Raw genomic sequence first — 20,396 nt, 5'->3', positions numbered from 1 at the left:
TTTGGAGCGGCCATAATCGGACCAATCCAAATCCTGAAAAGCCCAGGAGAAACCACCATCGATCCACTCCAGATAAATGGGGAAGATCAGCAATTTTCAAAAACCTCACAACTTCACAAGGGGCCGTTGCTGGTGAGATCGTGGACGCGTGCGTGGGGATCAAGCAAATCCCGAAACTTTAACCACGAAATCTCTTCTGAGTTCTCGGTACTCTGGGGCCAGTGTCTGGGGCCCCTGGCGCCCTGGCCCCTGGGAAGAGAACGGGCTTGGTATGGATGGTGAGCCCCACCTCAGCCTGTCGTCTCGACCTCACTTCTGAGTCCAAGGAAGAGAGGGATCTGGGTGGGGGGGGAGATTCCTTGGTCCTGCTAGGGTTGCAAACGAAGATTTAGTGCCGAAATCGCGTTTGTGTCATGGCCAAAATCTCACTCCTATCAAGCAGCAGAGTGCATAAGCTAATTATAACATTGCTGAAGCTTGTTCCGGTTTCCCTCCCGCGGTTAGGAATTCTCCCTAGGATATTTAGGGGAAAAAAAAAGAGGTCCCACTTCATTAAGTTCCTCACAGTTCTGGGATGGTCATGACAAGATCTCGACCATGCCCCATTAGGATGGAGTAACCTCTTGTTTCCGCGGGGGACATACATGATATTTCCCTTGTTCAGCCTTCTTTATTTCGCTGTCAGAACGTCTTCAATCTTGGGAGGAGACAAGTCTAGGTTGTCCTGAAAGGAGCGAAGTACGGAGTACATGAATATGATAGGAAAGTGGACAATGCTTTATGCTTTCGGGAGATGATTATCTCACTCCTGCCGGGCTACGTTGACCTAATTTGGCTAGGTTGTTGGTCCTGTCAGATATGGGTGCTCTCAGGGAACTTTTGCACCCGATTTTCTCTCTTCAGATAAAAGCCAAAGGGAGCTAGCTATTTGTTGTTCTGCTACACATGTGAGGTACTTCTCCCATCATGATTGATGATTGTTGCAAGGGATATCTGCTCCTCATGAAATTGCACATCACATCAAAGCTGAGCGGTGCCGAGCACATTTCGGTCCCCGTCCCGTCCAGCCCACACTCCAGCTCGGTTGGGGACGTACAGCTCCTCGAAGAACAAAAAATCGCCGAATAATCCGAGACTATCAGCCCTACGCTATTCTTAACGCGACAGTCAACTTCCCGGACTGTATTTTCTTCTCCTACTTCTTTCCCCTTGGACGCTGATAAAATACACTATGCCATTTCAATCCTGCAAACTCGTCATGGTTTTCTGCCAGGGCCCTTACCTAAATGGTCAAATTTCCCGCGCTCTTGCTTCTTCTTGACGGGGTTTGTTGTGTCAGGGTCGGGGTGTGTGCGCTCAAAAGTAGGTGGCGTGGCACCTCCTGGAAACTTGATATTTTTCTTGCCAAGATCGCTATCCTACAACGTAATGTCACAGCCGTTCATCGTAATCATGCAGATTTCAGTCGTATCGCCATGCATGCGGCATTACCTCAGTATTATTACACAGCGGCCCGTCGTCATAATTAATTACACGATACTCCGTACTGCGCATGCCAAGGCAAAAACGAGCGAGTTTCTCTCGATTGTTTTTTACATAGGAACTTGTCTGAAGGAGGGATGGGCCAGCTTCCACAACCTGAATCCCCGGCATTAATGATGATTCAGCCTGAGACTTGGCAAGAATATCTTGACTTCCGTACTTGTGTAAGAGCGTGCTAAAATGATCTATGCATGCTGCACATGCAGAACCTGACAGCAAGACCGTTAGCAAACAAGAAAGCTTTTTGTATAAAATACAAGCTTTCAAACGGCGTAGATGCTTAGGATGCACAGGTACAGCATATGGTGAAATTGCATTAACTTCCCAATGATTTCCGTGTTGAGATACATTAGAGGATTCCTACATAGTAATGTATGTACATGTACATTTCATGTACAGTACATATATACGATCATCCTTGCCCAGCGTATGCTCCTGGACACGGTTTCAAAAAGCCGAATCGTGCCACGCAGCCCCATCGATCGCCAAGCGTATCTGTCGTCGTCCCTGGCCGCCACGACCGTTGGCGCTCTTCTTTTCTTTTCCCCCACTATTTCTCGTAGTTATTGATTGGAAGCTTGTGAGCGTCGTTTATATTGCGTATGGCTGTAAAAAAATATAAATAAATACATAAATAAAAAATTATGTGAGGGGCGCCGGGTTGCGATAGATCTGGAATCAGAGTGAGCACATTCTTACGTCCATAAACGAGGTGATACACTACTCAGCCCTTGGAGGCCTGTGGCCCGATATTTTCAATAGTCCAACTAGGTGAAAGCATCGGGAAATTCTTTGTCTCGATCAGTGTTTCCTGAGTATAGGAAGGTGTAAGTAAGACAAATAAACAGAGGAGGAAGCATACCGAGGAGAATCCATCCAACCCACTAACGCTATTTGTTACGGACTTGATAAATCATCCTTGTGATCCTGCTGCTGATGAAAGCCAGCCCGAAGTGTCACAAACTATCTCGTTCATGAAACTGATATTAGTAATTACGAATTGGTTTTCTGCCCTCTGCATACCATACAGAATGAACGAATGTTTAGATCCGCCCTATATTTTGACATCCCAGACAGGACGACATGGAGGTCTCCAAGGATTCAATCTGACAGAAACAGCAAAATTAGGTTAATCTCATCGGCGACTTCTTATCTGATTAAAGTCACATTTCGGCCACAAACACTATTGAGGCATTGATTGATAAGAATTGCAACCGGGATGGGTACATCCCTATTTAATTCAATGAAATCAAAGGGACCTGAAAGAACTTGCGGACCTGACCTGGCAGGTCAAATCTGTCCCGTAGCTACTGACGAGCCACGATTATTGAAAGATTTGAAGGGAAGAGCTTCGAAGACCCCGGCCGTTTCGTTCTCTTTCTCGCGATACAAAGCTGAAGAAGTCAGGACATTCGCTCTCGAACCCAATTATCCTTCGAGAGTATGAATTCTGAGACAGTAATCTCTGAAAATTACTGCCACAATAGCGTAAACGGGACCAAACCAGGACCTCTTGACATGGAGGAAATATGAATTAAGCTAGATAATAAAGCTCCATGTCCTCTTCGAGAGCTCTCTTTTGGCCTTCTGGATGGCCGGGATATTGTCGGTGAGTTGGGACAAGGAAGGATCAAGGATCCGTTGTAATCCTTGCCCCCTGATAGTCAGAAAAATGTAACGAGGACCATCTGTTCGATCTCTATGGAGATCGGCTTGCTGCAGCTGAGCACTTTTTCCTTCGGATCTTCAAAAGCTCGAACTCTTGAACTAGATTCATTCTTCTCATGTATCCGATTGGCTGTCATCAACACTTCATGGACAGGTGAGATAAACGGCATTGTTTCCAAGGATCTCTCTGAGAGTCCACCCATCAGGTTGTATCCAAGATTAAAATCTCGCTAACATATTGGTTGTGTTTATGCTAACTAGAATCAGTGAAGGTGGACAAGGAAGTTTAATGCGTAACTGCAGAAATTTGCCCACTTAGACCATGAGCAAGTCAGGCCGTTATGCGCTGCTCTAGAATCTTATTTCCTCCCCAAACTCCATTCCATGTCCGGCGAGATACTGCGATTTGGGCGGCTCACGGAAATAATGAACCAACCAAAGAAGACCCTGTCGGCTCCTGCTAGCTAGCAAATATTCCGAGACAGATGGACGAAGGAGGAGATTTAAAAATAACATCACATTGGCAACCAGTAATTCGTAGTGGTGCATGTATTCCTCAGCATTGGGGAAGTGCACTCCATTTGATGCAATTTGTTCGCGACGGTAATATGGCTTCACATATTCCGCTTTTTAGGAGGCGCTTCTAACATAGTAAAAATGACAGTTCATTGACACTAAGCCTGGACTGGAAAATTATTGGCTGAGATTCCAGTTCATATCTCATGACGTGCAGATCAGCCCTTGAGGACAAGCTACCTGTCGCCGCGAAGTGCTAGATTCTTTCCCTTAATTATTTGGATTGCAAAATAGTCAGAGAATAAATACCCCAAACGTTGTCGCATGTATCCGGAAAACGTGGGGCGGCGAGATGAAAACAGCTTCCAGAAGCTAATTCGGCAATGGAAGATTTCGGTTTCCAAAGACAAAATTCTTTGCCAAATATTTAGGAACGTGCGTGCTGCGGGGATTGGAGCCGATCCTCTCATCCCGCTTTCTCCACAATGTCGCGCTGTCCAGAGCCTTTCAACCTCAAACGCACCGACCCTGCTTGCAAGTAAAATGTTTATTGGTGAATTCTCTTTGTGATAAGTCATTTTGCCGAATTATTAACGCACGCCGCCGTTTCAAGATAAAAGGCCGTCCCGCCACGATCGTCGAGCCGCCTTCCAGTGAGGGGATGCCACCTCACACAACGTATCCGATGGTTAGAGCCGAGGGCCAACCTCTTCCCATCATTCATGCGCCCTCCTCTTCAGGATTGCAGCGGGGACCGCGGAAGCCTGCCTTGGGTGGTTGGTGGGCTAAACTTGAATGATGACCCTGGTAGCTTTTCATTTCAGTGAGTGCGACTAGACTGGGAGAGGTCTGGCAGCAGAAGGTCCCTGACAAACGCTCTGTCTTGGATGACTGACCTATTATTTATTTAAAGTTCCTCAGATCATCATGCTAATCTCAGTGGTGTCATGCTTGGGCTGTTACCCTGCGTTGTAACCCTGCTTTGGACACATTCCGATTCGCACTATCCAATGCGCCCTTCAGACGGGACAAGTGGGAGAGACAATGTACTGTGCATGCTTGGAAGAACGGCCAGGCGCAGCTCTTCTCTTCTTGGGTAACGATTAAGATGCGTGGGTAGTTAAATATCCAAACGAAAGCAATGAGTTAATTACATCACCATTCCTGATCAAGAAATTTTCCATGAAGGCAATAGATCTGTCAGGTATTCTGCCTTGTATTCTCCAATGAAATATATTGGAAGATGAGCCCAAGGTTAGGGACCTTTTGGGAGTTCAATGGAGGAATAGTCGAATTTTCGCCAGCGGTTTTAGTCTCAAGGTTGATTTATCATCCAGCACTCTCCTTTATGATTTAGTTTCCCCCTGTGAAGCCGGTTCACGATCCCGTGGCCTACTGGCCCATATTTGCCTTGTCGGCTGTGCAAATTGCAAATTTCTATGTAATCCCTTTTCTCTGTCGTGGTGGGAACCGGAGGAATTCGAAACCTGTGAGTTGGCAAATCATTAATTGGAAGTCAACTATGGCGCTCGGTGGAAAGCTTTAATGGCCCCCAATTTGATATGACAGGCTTGTGCTTGGAGGGCATGATGCTAGGTGGAAAGCCCACAACTGTGGATTCGACTGTATGGCCGTTCGATCTACTGGCCACCACTTATCACTATCATTTTGTCCCGTCACTATTAAATGAACGGAATTTATCTTTCTATATATAATAATGGCGAAGAAGGTTCGAATAGAAGTAGTTAGAAAGTTACCTTGAATGTTAATTCGATAATCTTAAATTCTCCACCAGCCGTGGATGCGACTCAATAGGAGTGCGAAGAGCAAGAAATGGTCTTTTCCAGCTTCGTAGAACAAATGCTGAGTAACAAGTCCAGCCACCTTAGCCTTTCCTTCCGCGATTTCCACGTTACTTCCTCGTTTCTAGCAGATGCTGGCTGAAATGCGACCAAACACTAGCTCGGTTGGCAACGAACATTATAGGGTGTATTGAAGATATATTGTGTCGATCCTAGAGCGTAGATGTATCAGTGGAAAAGAGGATGACAGAGATGAATGAGTTCTATATATAAAGTTGTGGCTCAATCCACAATTGAAATTAGAGTATCAAAGAAGGAATATCATCCGACAGAAGCAAATATGACAGAAGGGGGAGGGACAAACTCACCATTTACCATATTTGAAGCCAACTTCTTTCATCCTTCCTCTTTCTACAAATCCCCTTTGAACATACCAGTCTCTTAAACCTTCGCCTCCATTTTTACCTTCAGGATTGACTGTCATAATAGCAAGTATGCTCTTCACCTTCGCTTCTGCATGCACACGTGCTTCAGAGCCTGCATGCCCGGTGACTTGGTAGGAGAGATGTTTTGCCTCTTGCAAAGCTTCTATCAGCGACGAGAGAAGAGTACTTCCTATCCCTCGCGAGTGGTACTCGGGGTGGACGAAGAGGGACATCTCAACTGTGGGTGCGTAGGAGAGCATGTAGCCCCTGAAGGGTGAAGCCAGAGTATATCCACAGACTTTTTCTGCCATATTTCCTCCATGGCAGGTGTCATCCTGCTCAAGCTGCTCAACGGCAACAAGGAAAGGCAAGCCACGCTCCTGCGTTTCGTGGAATCTTTTGGTCATGTATGAGAAAGGAGGTGTATTGGCGAAGAGCGTTATGACAGTATTGCGAACATAGTGGGTAAATATGGAGTAGATTTGGGGAATGTCTGACTCTGTTGCGGTGCGGACCTTGAGATGCATTTGGAAAAGTACTCTTGGTCTTTCAGTAAGGACAAGTGGAATTCTGGAGGATGTTGTTGCGTATCTCTAAGAAGGTTAATGCTTCTCAAAGGGGAGACGTTGATACATGAATGTAGGGGGGAGTGTTAAGATGCTTTCCCCGCAGCCAACGTACGTTTAGTTAAATGATATCATCGCCATGGATCACGTGCCATCTCACAGTTGCCCAAACTCACCACCTCCAGTAACTAGTGGATGTTACGATCCAACATCATCTTTTTATCCAAATTGCTGCTCAGCATGTACGGTATTAGTTGTTCTTATTTAGTCAAGGATTGGATCGGTGATATTATTTATTTATTTTCTCTTCCGCAGACTCTTCTAAACCCTTCTTAGTCCCAGATCCCCGCACTCAGCCTACGAAAGGCTCTATTTCTTTCCCTTAACCTTCTTCCCCATTTCGCATCTGTACGCTGGTGCTTTAGATTTCACAGGAGGGCCATTATGACGTCGTCTCGAATAACAATATCAGAAATTCCCAATTTATCTCTCCTCTACAAGCTTAAACATTTGATCCCCGCCTCAAGTCCCCGGGTTTCCAATCCCTCTCAACTCCTCAACAACTCGATCTGTCTGATTGCGAGCGATATCACAAAACTTGAAGTCGACTGCATAGTAAATGCAGCTAACAAGTCATTGCTAGGAGGTGGCGGTGTTGATGGGGCAATCCACCGTGCAGCTGGTCGCGGCCTTCTTCAGGAATGTCGTGCGTTGGGAGGTTGCGCTACAGGAGATGCCAAAATAACCAACGCTTATAACCTTCCCTGTCGAAAGGTCATTCACACTGTCGGTCCCATGTTTTGGGCAGATGAGGGCAGGGAATCGCTTTTACGCAATTGTTATATGCGCAGTTTAGCACTCGCTGCAGAAAGTGGTTTGAAAAGCATTGCGTTCTCATCAATCAGCACAGGTGTCTACGGGTATCCGAGTCTGCAGGCAGCAGAGGTCGCCATTTCTGCAGTAAAGCAATTTCTAGAAACAAGTTCCAAGCGTCTAGAACGGGTGATATTTTGCACTTTTGAACAAAAGGACACAGATGCTTACCACACGCTTCTCCCGTGAGTGACCTAGCTACGTTTTTCTCCATTGGCATTCTGGAGTATACCAGGCCACTAACTGTGAATTTTATAGAGAATATTTCCCACCAACAGAGCAAGATCTATCAACGGAGACAGAGAAAGACCGTAAAGAGTCATCCCACCCGTCATCCTCACCAGCGACACTCGCAGCTAGCCTGCCTGATGCCCCTACCACAGAGCCTACCTTGGAAGGTCAGCGAGATGCTAAGAAGCCCAGGGTTGGTACCAATGTTTCAGGGAGTCGAGTTCTTGACAAGGATGGCGAGAGAAGTGAGGATGACTGGGAGAAGGTTGAGCAAGCCGAAGTGACAAACACATCGGCGGAGCGCCTCGATGATGAGCCTGTTGAACTGGACGATGCCCCTACTTCGGCAGATGTCCAAAGCGTCGTGTCCAGCACTGTGGACCTCAAGGAAAGCAACTCTGCGGAAGGGAAGAAATGAGAATATTAATGAAAAAGAGCCATAGATAGTTATAGCCTTCGTTTCTTTTCTTTTCTTTGCTTCTCTCTCTCTCTCTCTCTCTCTCTTTTTTTTTTTTTTTTTTTTTTTTTTTTTTTTTTTTTTTTTTTTTTTTTGGCGTTCATTTCTTTTATATTTCTACCTTATTTTCATCTCGCTACTCGCCAACCGCCGTCCTTTCACCGTCACCGTCCCGCTGCCAATTTTCAGTTGATTTACCAGAATTCGAATTGTCGTTATGTGGGAAGCTAAAATGAGATATTGACACCCGACTGATAACTATATCACTAGGCATTGCCACATGCATTACTCATCGTCTCTTTATATACTGATTTTCTTTTAGCCATGTCTTTCACCATTAACTTTTTTACTTTAACAGAGGGTGGAAGAACAATTCAGTTTATGGGATTGGAGCAATGCTGGCACAGGAAGTTAGGAGTTTTCATATGTTGATATTGTGCTTCTATTTTCATGTTCAGAATCTAATCCGCAGGGCTTTATTTCCCTGTAACTAGGAACGACCATCATGAGCTGTTAAAATAAGACGCTGTTAAAAGTAGCGTATCCCCCCTTCCCATGCCTAAAATTAAGGGCGCTGCTTTTTTAGAGGATTTATTCCAATCACCCTCCCTTTATACTCCGTACCTTTACCTAGGTAGCTGGCTATGTTTGTCCTGCTGTGTGATGTCATCTGATCGACCCTTCAGCCCTATCGACGTCGTTTGGCTTGGAGCAGATCCAACAGAACAAACAGAACAAACAGAACAAACATTGCGGAACCCAACTTCCTGCTCCGCCAGAAAACGCATCGCGATGTTGGCGCATTGCGCATGATCAAGGGGTCGCCCCTCAACTTCAAATACTGTCTAACTAACCCTCTTCAATTGGCTGCTGACTTCTCCAATAACCCAACCCATGAACTGAGGAAGCAGGAAAGGAACACCGGTCGTCTGTGATCTCCCCCGGCGGGCGTCTCTAGTAGCCATGCTCCCCAAACAGGGCCCTGCTCCAGTTAAACCCCCTCCGGCTCGCAAAGGCACAATTATAAAGCCACACAAAGAGTCAGCACCGCCTACCCCTTCCCCTTCTACCGCCTCCACCACTCCTCACCCTACATACGACGCCCCTTCAGCAGAAACGCACGTAAAGACCAACCTCGTAAACCGCAAATTGGAAGCCGCAGAGTATACGAAAATCATTGAACGGTTATCCCACAAAGCCGCTCCGTCTCACTCCTCTAATAATGGGAAATCCTTCGCTTCATCTTCAGAAATCCCGTCGGCATCAGCCACAGCTTCATCTTCGTCCAGCTTCTTCCGCTCACCCAGATTCCGCAGGGCCGCTCTCCGCTTTGGAGGCTACAGCTTACTCGCAATGGGCGGCCTTGTTCTTCTCTCAGACCACCTCGTGCAGGTGATGTGGGTGAGTGGCCCGTCAATGACACCCTGCTTGAACGAGGGGTATGGCGAGACACATCTTGTCAAGGACATGATATTAGTAAAAAAGTGGGAACCGGCGAAGAATCTTAGGAGGGGGATGGTTGTTACGTTCCCGTGAGTATTTTGAATGTAAACAAATATATTTTGTCATTCATGTAAATTTATAATTAAATGTGCCAACGAACCAAAATAGCTCCCACCTCAACCCCTCCCAAACCACCGTTAAACGCATAATAGCTCTTGCAGGAGACCGCGTGACACCGCGCAATCAATCGGACGGCAGCGCGCAAATCGTCCCCTGGAATCACGTTTGGGTGGAAGGTGATGTAGCCGACGCAAAGAAGACTATGGACAGTAATACGTACGGGCCTGTATCGATGAGCTTAATATCAGGACGGGTAATGTGTGTGCTGTGGCCGCGGATGAGATTGTTGAAGTGGGACGATTGGGCAAGAGAGGGAGGAGAGCCAGCCGCGAAGAGATCGAGGGTTGAGGAGGATGCGGTTAAGGTTGAGAAGCCGTATATTGGCGCATAGTAATGGCTGGAATTCTCAAAGCTTTTTCAGTTTGGTTACTGTATATTGTATATTATACCATTTATCTGTATATATATGTTGTTGTTATGAGAAAGAGAGCATCTGGACGGCTCTCTACTATGCATGAAGTTGGGGCTTGCATTTGGCATTCAAGATTTTGGTGGCTTATAGATATTCCTCATTGGAGATGTAATGATAGAATTGGCACATCGAGCCAGCCCCTGCACGGTTTAGATATATAACCCATGCAGTTAGTTGTCTGGTAATTATCATATAGGGGAGAAAGGAATTATGAAATGAACAGAATCTTTCTGAACATGCACCTCCTTAAGAAGAAAAAACAAAAGCTGAACTATTCCCCTGCGATGCATTCGCTATTAAAAGAACGGGACACAAAGAGAACCAAAAATATACTGTACAATTGCCCTCATGAACCAGCCGGATACAGGGAACCCTGAAGAAACAGAAACACGATGGATTGAGAACGGATCATTGGTCTTTAGGGACAATTCGAAGGTCCTCCAACTGCTGCAGCCGGTCAATCTCCGTTTCAATGGCCAACACCCACATATCTCGCTCAGCCCGACTTCTCGTCTTAAACACGATGGACCTACCGGGGACACCCAAGGTGGATACCCTCTTCCATTTTCTCGCCCTCGCACCATCCTCTCGTTCCTCCTGACTGCGAAACACGGTCTTCCGTGCATTTTGCCAAAGCACGAAGCACGTTGCTACATCTTCATCAGACGATGTCCATCCGTCATTGAGATACAAACGAGGCGAAGCATGCTGACTTGGTAAGTTGGTATCGATGGTATGGTTTTGGTAAAGAAGATCAGAGTCCGTTATTAGACCACTGTATATATAGCAGTCGTGGAGATCTAGTACCCATTCACGTTCGTGATGGGTATGTGGTGTCTCTTCGCCGGAGAGTTTACGGATAAGGCTCTGGAAGGTAAGAATTTGGCCTTCAGTGAGGATCACATCGCAGGCAGTAAATGTTGACCGTCGTCGGGGCTTGCAATATAGCGTGCCAGACATCTAGGTTGATAGTCAGTTTGATAGTCAAAAATTCGCATTGATACATCAGATAGGATGCTATGATCCTTACCCTAACGGCTCGACAACCCGACATCCCACAAATATTGAACAGCTCTGGGGATGTCTGTGCTTTAGATACCTCCCAAGCAGATGCAAATTGTCCAAACATGAACTCTTGGTCTTCAGTTATATTTAGTTGTTCAAGGTTTTGCCGCCGAATTGATTTCATAATACCTACATCTTCCCGCCTTCGCGCAGTCCAGTATCGAACAAGGTTCGAGAGCCGCTGAACCCACTCATCTCTTGTTTGCATATTGTAGGCCCGAAACTTTACAACAAGTCCCCCACTCATCACTAGCTCAAATGACCTGTTGGCTTGGGATTGATGATCGTTTCCTGGCCCACCTCGTGCTGTACTATCTCTCGCTTCTTCATGGAAATCAACATCGCCCCCATTGACATGTGATTCTTCGGGAAAATGGTGTTTATTTGCAACTTGGACTTTTGACACCTGGCAGAGATTAAAATAACCTTCAGCTCTTTCGAGATTTTCTAGGTTTCTTCTGTTTTCACGGTAGGCTTCAGCATCATGTTGTTCTCGCTTGTTCTGCGCTACTCTAGAAAGCCACGAGATTGCCCCATCCTGCAGGGGATATGGATTGATAGAATAGATAATAGGAGTATCCTTGGAAAGTTGAGACGCAGTTGGGATATCAGATCCCACAATCGTTGTTGGCCGTGGCAGAGGGGGAGGGATAGCTCTCGCTGGTCGACAAAAACATAGATACTGGTCATGAACGTTGAAGTATAACCGCCGAGAATACGCCTTTCCTAGTCTTTGGCGTTTGCCTTTTTGTGAAGTAAGCAATATGAGGAATCCTTCAACTGGAGGGGGTTCCTCAGTTACTTCTTCCTCCCCAGCGTGCTTTATAGTCGTCGGATAATGGCGCTTTGGTCGTAGTTCGAGCTCATGGGAGGTCCTCATCGCTATTGTTCCATACATTCGTTCCTCATTGGCGCCATGAACCCACTCTAGCCTGTCATACCTTCGCCAGGCCAAACCCATTTTCTCGGAACCCGGCCATACTTTTAGTATAGAGGCCCATTCTGGGCATTCCGATAACGTACTCATACAGGTTTTAACTATGCCAGCTGCAACGGCCCGTTCCTCGGCCATTGTTTTGAGAAGTGTCGAGCATTCCTCATTGTCGTCTTGGTCTACTGGAGTGGGATAATTCTGTAGGTGAGAAAAAGGGTGCTTGAGAAGCACAGCAATATCGAGGTCGGGAACACGAACTATAAGGTCTGTGGGACGTTGCCATCCAAGCGTCGTACGAAGAAAAGTGTACCATTCCATTGAATGGGTCCATGATTTTGCTCGCATAATAAACAAAACAGATCCTTCATGATCAGGGTGCCAAATAACAATGGTTTTATCCAGGGAGGAAAATAGATTAACCTTCGTAAATCCTAGAGTAAGAGGAATATCGCGGGTTGAACTTTTCTTCACCTGTGAAACTTGTACCTGGGGGATCACTCTGGTTTTGTAGAGATGAAGAGTGATAGGAGTCTCCTCATTAGTTCCTTGACGACACACAACGAGATATTCCCTCCACTTTTCGGCAATTCGGGTTTCTATTTTAATACTGTTGTTTTCACTAAAATCATTTGGAAGTGACTGCATTTTCGTGGTGTCAATTCGGACTAGCATCCGCTCTGCTCTAATGATTTCACCATCGCGACCTGGAAGTAATTTGCGATGTCGGCCTTTTGCTCTCTGGCGAGTCCGTCGTTTCCGTGGTTGCATATTTACCCTAGTTGAACCATCTTGTTGGAATCGAACCATTCCCGAGGAAACAGTACTCAATAATGCCTGGTCCGTTGGAGGCTGATTGGGGCACCCCTCCCCAGCTACAGCAGTTTCAGCACGGGATACTTCTACTTGAAGGCGTCTTGAGGACTCCTTGGATATTAGTTTTGCTGAGGCTTGCCGTTTATGGGGTATTAAAGATGAGGTAGATTCGGTTTCATCCGTTCTAGATGTGCTCTCGTGGGTTGCTGCTAGTTGTAATGGTTCATCTAGTGGGTTTGGTATCGAACTATAGTCCCGGGTATGTCGACGAGGAACGTCCTGGTTTGAATTCGAAGATCCCCGATGCCGAATTTGGTGGTCCACTGACTCAAAAGACCCGGGCCTGCTCCTCATCTCCAGCGACTCACTTGGTGTAAAATACTCCTCCACAGTCGCAAGATCCGTCGAGGACGTTCTCATGGCTGGACGTGGTTGATCCGACGGATTCGCCATTTGATCCAAGTCGCCATGGTGTCCACTTTCAGCGTGGCTCGACTGTTGGTCCGCCGTCGCAGGCTCCTCTTGGGAAGTATCAACAGGCGCTACGGGTGTAGTCTTCACCGGTCCCTGGCTTTCATCCACGTCTTCAGGTTGAGGGAAACTTGGTTTATAAATTCGTTCATTTGGAGCTTTAATAAATCCTGTCAATTGGCGCGTGTTTATATTGAAAGAAGTGTCTTCGGAGAAGGTAGCCTGCCGGGACGAGTAGTCCTTCAGCCCAAACCATTTTTTATACCACGATTTACGATGAGACTGTAGCCAACTTCGAGGTATAGGGCCAATAAACGTCCGTCGAGTGGTGGTGTGAAGATGTTCTGGAGAGGCATGTTGCTGGCACCAGTGATTATGAAGTTAGCACAAACTGCTGCAAAACACACAAGGTAGTCCGACAAAATAAGAACCAACCAATTTCTGGGCTGTGTATGAATCGGGACTCAAACCAAAATTGCCTTCGTCGATTTCGGCCTCGATTTCAGTCTCTGCACTCGCTTGGGGGCGCTGGGTGCGGTCCGGAGAAGTGCTCATCTCGCCATCTTGCGGGTTTAACTAGAACCTAGGTGCGTCTTAGAGATGTTACAGCAAGGGCTGATTGTAAGTAAAGAGGGATAGGAAGTAAAACATCGATAAAGTAACTAGCCACTGAGTACTGTGTCAGGAGCTTTGTGCAGTGGTAAATCGGCGGCTCGTTATTGAAGATGGTCTGGGGTGAAGCCAAGCTAACTGCTTCCTAGTTTCGTTCTTCAACGACAAAAAAACAATGACGTCGGTGGCTGCAAAATCAGAGAGCTGTTTGTATTATTTGCACTGTTTGCAAGCTAACTAGTGTTTGCGCAGTTTGCGCAGTTTGATCCTTTGCTGTGTATCAAGAGCGGGGGACAATTGCTTGCGCGGAGTGACTTTCTAATACATCAACATCCATCTACTCTCACTGCTGCTGTTGTCGGACTGGCCCCTTTCATTTGGAATAGAATACCTCCCTAGAGTATATTTAAAGAAGCCATGGCCAATACCCAAGTCATTCCCCCAGGCGGAACCTGGTTCGATACTCTCCAAAGAGGCTTTGATGCAGTCCCCGTTTCTGACGACAACGCCATAACAACCTCCGAGTTCCTCGAAGCTGCTGAGGCTCTGACGACGCTCTTTGGTATATCTACCTTTCATATGAACATGTATTAGCTTATCGAAGCTAATACTTGATGCTACCGCTAGATCTCCTTGGTTCTGTTGCTTTTACTCCAGTCAAAAATGACCTGCTGGGTAACATCAAGGTACCGAAACCCCCCCAACCCCGCCTTTCTTTCCCTAGCCTTTACTGGTGCTAATTACACCATCCCTTTTCAGAAAATCAGAGATAGACAGCTTGCTGCGCCCGCAGAATCAGAGACTCTCCAAGCGCTCGTTCTTAATGAATTAAAAGCTAAAAAAAACACTGCCAGCGGTGGCTTGCTCTGGCTTCTCCGGTACGTTGTGTACGGCAATGGAAAATAGAATACAAACCTATTTCCACCCCTTAATTACCCGCCTCGAGGAATCAAGATAAGTAGTTACTAACTACTGCTATAAAAAAATTTATGAAGGGGCCTTGACTTTACTGCCAAAGCCCTTCGTCACAATATCTCCCACCCCAACGAAGAATTGTCTGCCTCATTCCGTGCGGCCTACGGCGATACCCTGAAACCCCACCACAATTTCCTTGTGAAACCCATTTTTGTCGCCGCAATGGGAGCAACCCCTTACCGCAAGGATTTCTACAGGAAGCTGGGTGATGATCCGGCCAAGTGCCAGGCAGCTCTGGAACTGTCCACGGCTTCTTTGGAGAAGATAGTGTCCATCCTCAAGGACTTCCTGGAGACGCCAGAGGTGAAGAAAGCGATATCATAGTAGCGTGGGATAGATTGATGCCTTCTTCTTTGTCCGGTTTTCTTTGTTGTGTTCTCGATTTCCCTCAATATTTCTCATTGTTTCAAATATAGGGAACGATTTCATTTTGTGGCTGGATCAAACCGATCCCCCTTTTCCACAATAGATATTCGATTATATATATGACATCACACGGCTGCCTTTTGGGCCACAATTTCAACTGCGAAAACCCCAATATATGCGCACTGCCAATGAATCGTGTTGAAGAACGGTTACATATATACGGAGCAGTGTGCAAAACCTGTGTAAATAGATATTGGGGAGATTAAACCTCCTCATATGCTACAGAAAATAAGGAAGTAAACCCAATAGCTGATCTAGTCAATTCTACTCCAGTCATCATAGAGCATATCTCAGGCCTTTCAAGGCCGATATAGACATTTTGCGCACTCGCTCTTGTACTCTACAATGTCAGTAGCAGAAAGACAAGTACAGGACAGTAAAGAAGTATATCTATTTGTCAGAGAGATGTTGTACATGTACATGATTCCATGCCATAATATTCACATCAGACATATTATTTTATTTATAAAAAGCCAAAACTAAAACAAAAAAAGGAAAAGAAAGTAAATCATTATCAAACTCGGGAAATAGAGTAGAAGAAAATTGTTAATTAAACCCCCCCAACCCCAAATATCTATCACAAACTCACATCTCTATAAAAATCAAACCTTCCTCGTCGATTCTTTCTCATCCTCCTCCGCCTCCGCCTCTTTCCTCTTCCTCTCCTCTTCCTTCGCCAACTGATCCGGCCTCCGAACAGCGATATCCTTCGGTCTATAGTCACTGAAATACCTCTTCAATAGATTCTCGATGAGCCAGCAGCCAGCGTAGTCTGCCAACATCAGCGCTGTCAGCGTGACTTTGAACCCAGTGCTGAATGGAACAAGGCGGAGCTTCTCGTTGAGCTCCGGGATGAACTCCGTCGCACAGGAAAAAGCGACACCGGATGTCAAAATGAGACCCCAGTACATGCCGCGATTTTCGCGAATGGATTCGCGGAATGGGCGGCCTTGGTAGTTTATGGAGAAGGTGGAGATTTGTTGGATTAGTTGGAGGAGGTAGATGGCGCTGTTAAGGAGGGAAGGTTCGAATTCGCCTTCTAGATCGATTTCTTCTTTTTTACTGTAGGATTTAAAGAACGTTAGTCAGATCTATGGGGTATGGTATTTTATAGCGTGCGATTTAAAAGAGGGGACTTACGGCTCAATAGTATAAACGTAGCTGGACAGATATATCAAGGTTGCGACGTGAATGGCAAATTGGCCCAGGACGGACCCCATAATGTACATGTTGAAAATGTTAGGTTGTGGCCGTTCCTTAGAGAGGCCTTCGACAGACTATTTGAAGTTCGGTTTGTGTGAGATCTCCTGTTGACACAATACCAAAATCAATGATGGGTTGGAGGTATGTACATACCTTCGCACGAGAAATTGACAAAAAGCATACACTCATGAGTATGCCACTGATAGTCGCCTGGCCATCTCCAAATCTAATACCGTCAAGATATATGACACTTAAGCTGTATGCACTAATTAGACAGTTAAGCGCTAGGATCTTATACATTTGGATAGTTGCAACTAGCGTGCACCGGCCTTGGCGGATGATATTCGGGATTGCGATCACGTTTGCAAGCTTGCTAGTGAAAGGTGCTGCAACCGAAGCATCGCCAAGTTTGATAGTGGGTGGCTCGCTGTCATCTAATTCTTGCTCCATCATTGTGGCCGTCAGCTTATCGGCAAATCCGGCCGCGGCGAGTGACGCCTGCTGTTGTTGACGTTGCTGAGGCGTTAGGTTCGCGTTCGATTGTTGTATCGCCTGGGCGCCTGGAGAGGTAACAGTTGGGACCCCATTTCCTTCAGTCGCAGCGGGGCCAGTGATTCCCTTCCTTTGTGCCTCACGAATCATTGCTTTTTCGTAGTGCGGATTGTTTGGCCCGGGAGGATACAGATGCGCCACGTTTGCGGGAACTGGGGGAGCGGGTTGGTTAAACCTTTGCATCAATGAAACTTGTTTCTCGTAGATCTCTTTCATCTTGTTGTTCCTCCAGTGCTCCGCAATCTTATTGAGATCATCCTGAGAGCCATTCAACAAGGCAACACCAACGTGAGCTTGTTTAAGTGCACCAACATCATTGGTACCATCGCCACACATAAGAGTCGTGTATCCAGCATCCTTCATACCCAGCAGAATATCTTCCTTCTGTTTCGGGGAGACGCGAGCATATACCCAAGTATGTCGGAGAAGATCGGAAAAACCCTTCTGGTTCTTGAACTTCGCTAGTGCATAGCCAGTAACGCAAAGATCCTTGGTTGCCAGAATTTCACGGTCCAAAGGTTGGGTGGGGTCAACATCAACACTGAAAGTATCGTCGATAGTCCGCCATACTAGCTTTGTCCCAGAGTTGTCGTTCTCTGGTGCATCAAGAATCAGGACTTCTCTGTCAACTATTTCTACCTGACGAGCAACATGAGCTGCAGTGAGAGGGTTATCACCAGTGATCATAACAACACGGTGACTGCTCTCATTGAGCATGCGAAGTGCCTTTACAGCATCATCTTTCAAAGGACATTGCAAAACGAGAAATCCGGCAAAGTGCAGGTCCGATTCCACATCCTCTCTTTTCAGATTATTAATTCGTCCTTGGCCGAGTTCCGACTCGGTAGAGAGGTACTTGTAGCCAAGAGCGAGAACACGAGCACCGTTGCGAGTAAAGTATTTGAACGTTTCTTCATAATGGGGAGGGGTGGAAACCAGCATGGCTCTGATGGTTTCAGGGGCACCTTTGACACCAACAAATGTCCCTTTGAGCTTTTTTGATGTCTGTCGATCAGTGCTAACAACGGTCGCAATGGCACTTTGGCGTTTTAGAGCAGAAGAAAATTGGAATCTTCGTTTGATTTGAACGGAATCGAGAGCCCGGCCCGGTTGTCGTGATACTCCGGTGGCCTTGCTTGTCAAAATATCATTACGACCCAGGACCCATCCAAGAGAAGTCAACGTTGCTTTTTCCATCGGGTCACCAACAATCTCCCCTTCATCCAATTTCACAAGGGCGTGTGCTGTGGCGAGGACAAGGGTTGTCTCATTCGCGACTTTTTCAACGGGAGTAATATCAGTGTGGGCTCCATGTTTGTCAGTTTTTGCACCTGCATGTCCCAAGGTAAGGCCAGCAATTCCATCTACCAAGAGATCTTCACCGGTGAGGGTTCCAGTTTTATCGAAGCATGCAATATCAATTCGTCCGGCATAGGGAATTCGGAATGGTTCAGTACAGAAAATGGCAAACTTGCTGAGCGCAGCCAGGCTGGTGTTGACCGCTAGGCTCAACTCCATTGGGAGTTCAGGAGGAACCACACTAGTGATGATCAAAACGCAGTCCAACAGTAACTTGGATCGCTTTCGGTCCCTCGCGACACCCTCCTGCCAGACATACCAAGAGGCAGCAATAGCAAACATTAAGAGGAACAAAATAAACAACAAGGCTTCCACATTGTTCGCAGAAACACGCTCCGTGGAGTAAATCATGGTGCGCACTAGACTGCCTTGGCTGGTTTCAAAGCCAGTTTTCACAACGACACCCAGAGCACCATTGTCAGGAGGAGTCGGAAGACCATTGGGAAGCGAATCTGAAGAATTGGGATGCGTAATTTGTAGAACCTTTGTCCCGCCATATAAGAAGGAGTTCTTGTCCAAGCCCTCGGAATCAATCTGATCGTCGCCCGGTCGAAGCTGGATGGAGTCTTTGAGCAGAGGGGTACTTTCGCCAGAAAGCATAGCTTCATTAACAATTACACTGCCTTCAATCATGAGAATATCGCATGCCACGCCGCTGTCTTCTTTCGTCCGATTGACAGATAGAACGTCGCCTGGGAGTAATTTATCGCTCGTGATCTCGGTCCATGCGTTCTTTCGGTAAACCCAAACGTCGTATGGTTTTATGCTCATGCCTCGGAATTCATTAAGCGTCCTTTGCCGTTGCCATACAACCGTGCTTTCGAAAGTCACCAACATAAAGAGAGTGAATAGCGAGTAATACCAGTATTCATCCAACATCCAGAGCCCGACGCAAAAGACTTGGAACACGAAGAAAGGCGCGACAGCATGTTCCTTGAATAGTTCGGTAAAGGTAGGAACAGGAATATCGAACGTATTGTCCCCATAGTGGTTTTGAGTCTCATCAATTTCCCTATCTGTCTTCAACCCTTGGCTGTGTTGGAAAGTCTTGAGGAGAGGTTTCGGTTCTGCGTCAATAGCGTACGAAAGTGGTGCGAAACATTTTCTATCCGGATAATACAAGAATCGGCGCTTCTGGAATAGAAAAGAGATATCATCCTTTCCGCCATATTTTTCTCGAACCAATGGGCAAATTTCCGCAGATCCGGCGTTGACCACCGGCGAAACCTTGATAAGTTTTGCTGAATGTACCGATTTTGCCGTAGTCGTGGTGAACAAAGCGTCGACATTAACGTTCCATTTCGTCGATAGCCATACTAATGCCTGTAAGGAAAATATTCCTCCTGCCCATAGGAATGTCCACTCTGAACCCTGGATATAGGTATCATAACGTTCGGGGGAGAGGTAGACGGCAAGGAACGCTGGCCAGATGATCAGGAATGGCCACACATAGGTATGGAGCTGAAGCGGAAGTGGGTTATGTAACGACGCAGACTGTATCTGAGTGTTATCAACAAGGCGCGGCCTTTGTGCCAATGTTAGCTCGGAATTATACTCAAGGCTCACTCCAGTTTATGTCGACAGACACTTACATGATGCCGGAGCTGGCTTTGGAAGCGCGCAATCAGGGAGGTGGAGAGGATATGCGGAAACCAAGTCCCATGAGGAGAGTCTATATCAAGATGACAGCTATACCAAGCGCAGGACCCAGGAGCTCAAGGAGAAAAAAGAATGTCTCGCAGCTGTTGATTGAATGTGCCGTCTTTGTAAACCAGCTTCGATCTTGACCTTGTTGGAAATTCATTTTCTGGCATGTTGGTCTTTATGACGCTTATGTAATCGAACCCAGATCCACGGGTTTAGGCGCGGCC

The 20,396-nt window shown here is 46.5% G+C and overlaps 6 protein-coding genes across 9 annotated transcripts; 3 read left to right on the top strand and 3 right to left on the bottom strand.

The window, feature by feature from the left end:
* Window positions 1-612: 612 nt before the first annotated feature.
* Window positions 613-6,604, bottom strand: BDCG_06023 (GNAT family N-acetyltransferase). Of its 4 annotated transcripts, none has more exons than XM_045421744.1 (4): window positions 5,897-6,604; window positions 4,623-5,740; window positions 2,405-4,530; window positions 613-2,332 (listed from the first exon to the last, which is right to left on the bottom strand). In XM_045421744.1, the coding sequence occupies exons 1-2, from the start codon at window positions 6,478-6,480 to the stop codon at window positions 5,707-5,709; spliced, it is 618 nt and encodes a 205-aa protein (XP_045281502.1). In that variant the 5' UTR covers window positions 6,481-6,604; the 3' UTR covers window positions 613-2,332; window positions 2,405-4,530; window positions 4,623-5,706. The 4 variants fall into 4 exon arrangements, with proteins under 4 accessions (XP_045281502.1, XP_045281505.1, XP_045281503.1 ...); XM_045421747.1 differs by having other exon boundaries at window positions 760-1,751; window positions 1,907-4,530; window positions 5,897-6,597; XM_045421745.1 differs by having other exon boundaries at window positions 760-4,537; window positions 5,897-6,597.
* A 111-nt stretch (window positions 6,605-6,715) lies between these two features.
* On the top strand, window positions 6,716-8,127 carry BDCG_06022 (LRP16 family protein). The gene is made up of 2 exons (XM_045421743.1): window positions 6,716-7,577; window positions 7,651-8,127. The coding sequence occupies exons 1-2, from the start codon at window positions 6,964-6,966 to the stop codon at window positions 8,039-8,041; spliced, it is 1,005 nt and encodes a 334-aa protein (XP_045277548.1). The 5' UTR covers window positions 6,716-6,963; the 3' UTR covers window positions 8,042-8,127.
* Window positions 8,128-8,153: 26 nt separating this feature from the next.
* Window positions 8,154-10,568, top strand: BDCG_06021 (mitochondrial inner membrane protease subunit Imp2). The gene is made up of 2 exons (XM_045421742.1): window positions 8,154-9,612; window positions 9,692-10,568. The coding sequence occupies exons 1-2, from the start codon at window positions 9,044-9,046 to the stop codon at window positions 10,032-10,034; spliced, it is 912 nt and encodes a 303-aa protein (XP_045277547.1). The 5' UTR covers window positions 8,154-9,043; the 3' UTR covers window positions 10,035-10,568.
* Window positions 8,499-14,133, bottom strand: BDCG_06020 (PH domain-containing protein). Its single transcript, XM_045421741.1, has 3 exons — window positions 13,834-14,133; window positions 11,146-13,758; window positions 8,499-11,075 (listed from the first exon to the last, which is right to left on the bottom strand). Exons 1-3 carry the CDS (start codon window positions 13,951-13,953, stop codon window positions 10,524-10,526), a joined length of 3,285 nt encoding a protein of 1,094 aa, XP_045277546.1. The 5' UTR covers window positions 13,954-14,133; the 3' UTR covers window positions 8,499-10,523.
* Window positions 14,134-14,267: 134 nt separating this feature from the next.
* BDCG_06019 (glycolipid transfer protein HET-C2) lies at window positions 14,268-15,905 on the top strand. The gene is made up of 4 exons (XM_045421740.1): window positions 14,268-14,572; window positions 14,638-14,696; window positions 14,770-14,888; window positions 15,006-15,905. The coding sequence occupies exons 1-4, from the start codon at window positions 14,428-14,430 to the stop codon at window positions 15,307-15,309; spliced, it is 627 nt and encodes a 208-aa protein (XP_045277545.1). The 5' UTR covers window positions 14,268-14,427; the 3' UTR covers window positions 15,310-15,905.
* On the bottom strand, window positions 15,557-20,381 carry BDCG_06018 (ATPase). Its single transcript, XM_045421739.1, has 4 exons — window positions 20,118-20,381; window positions 16,768-20,050; window positions 16,552-16,688; window positions 15,557-16,473 (listed from the first exon to the last, which is right to left on the bottom strand). Coding segments are annotated over exons 1-4 (3,882 nt in total). The 5' UTR covers window positions 20,120-20,381; the 3' UTR covers window positions 15,557-16,013.
* Window positions 20,382-20,396: the final 15 nt, after the last annotated feature.

Source organism: Blastomyces dermatitidis, assembly GCF_000003525.1.
Source record: "Blastomyces dermatitidis ER-3 genomic scaffold supercont1.6, whole genome shotgun sequence".
NCBI classification, from domain to species: domain Eukaryota; kingdom Fungi; phylum Ascomycota; class Eurotiomycetes; order Onygenales; family Ajellomycetaceae; genus Blastomyces; species Blastomyces dermatitidis.
The sequence above is the reverse complement of the archived record's forward strand: the minus strand, read 5'-3'. Positions and strand labels throughout refer to the sequence as shown.

Bases quoted from the DNA above. Each gene is read 5' to 3' on its own strand.
- BDCG_06023 (XM_045421744.1), bottom strand. From the start codon at position 6,480: ATGCATCTCAAGGTCCGCACCGCAACAGAGTCAGACATTCCCCAAATC. The intron at 5,741-5,896 runs GTGAGTTTGTCC...TCTACGCTCTAG, and splicing joins GGCTTCAAATATGGTAAATG to GATCGACACAATATATCTTC.
- BDCG_06022 (XM_045421743.1), top strand. From the start codon at position 6,964: ATGACGTCGTCTCGAATAACAATATCAGAAATTCCCAATTTATCTCTC. The intron at 7,578-7,650 runs GTGAGTGACCTA...TGAATTTTATAG, and splicing joins GCTTACCACACGCTTCTCCC to AGAATATTTCCCACCAACAG.
- BDCG_06021 (XM_045421742.1), top strand. From the start codon at position 9,044: ATGCTCCCCAAACAGGGCCCTGCTCCAGTTAAACCCCCTCCGGCTCGC. The intron at 9,613-9,691 runs GTGAGTATTTTG...GAACCAAAATAG, and splicing joins GGGATGGTTGTTACGTTCCC to CTCCCACCTCAACCCCTCCC.
- BDCG_06020 (XM_045421741.1), bottom strand. From the start codon at position 13,953: ATGAGCACTTCTCCGGACCGCACCCAGCGCCCCCAAGCGAGTGCAGAG. The intron at 13,759-13,833 runs GTTGGTTCTTAT...CACTGGTGCCAG, and splicing joins CATACACAGCCCAGAAATTG to CAACATGCCTCTCCAGAACA. The intron at 11,076-11,145 runs GTAAGGATCATA...CTATCAACCTAG, and splicing joins CGGGTTGTCGAGCCGTTAGG to ATGTCTGGCACGCTATATTG.
- BDCG_06019 (XM_045421740.1), top strand. From the start codon at position 14,428: ATGGCCAATACCCAAGTCATTCCCCCAGGCGGAACCTGGTTCGATACT. The intron at 14,573-14,637 runs GTATATCTACCT...TGCTACCGCTAG, and splicing joins GGCTCTGACGACGCTCTTTG to ATCTCCTTGGTTCTGTTGCT. The intron at 14,889-15,005 runs GTACGTTGTGTA...AAATTTATGAAG, and splicing joins GGCTTGCTCTGGCTTCTCCG to GGGCCTTGACTTTACTGCCA.
- BDCG_06018 (XM_045421739.1), bottom strand. The intron at 16,689-16,767 runs GTATGTACATAC...AACTTCAAATAG, and splicing joins TGTCAATTTCTCGTGCGAAG to TCTGTCGAAGGCCTCTCTAA. The intron at 16,474-16,551 runs GTAAGTCCCCTC...TAAATCCTACAG, and splicing joins TACGTTTATACTATTGAGCC to TAAAAAAGAAGAAATCGATC.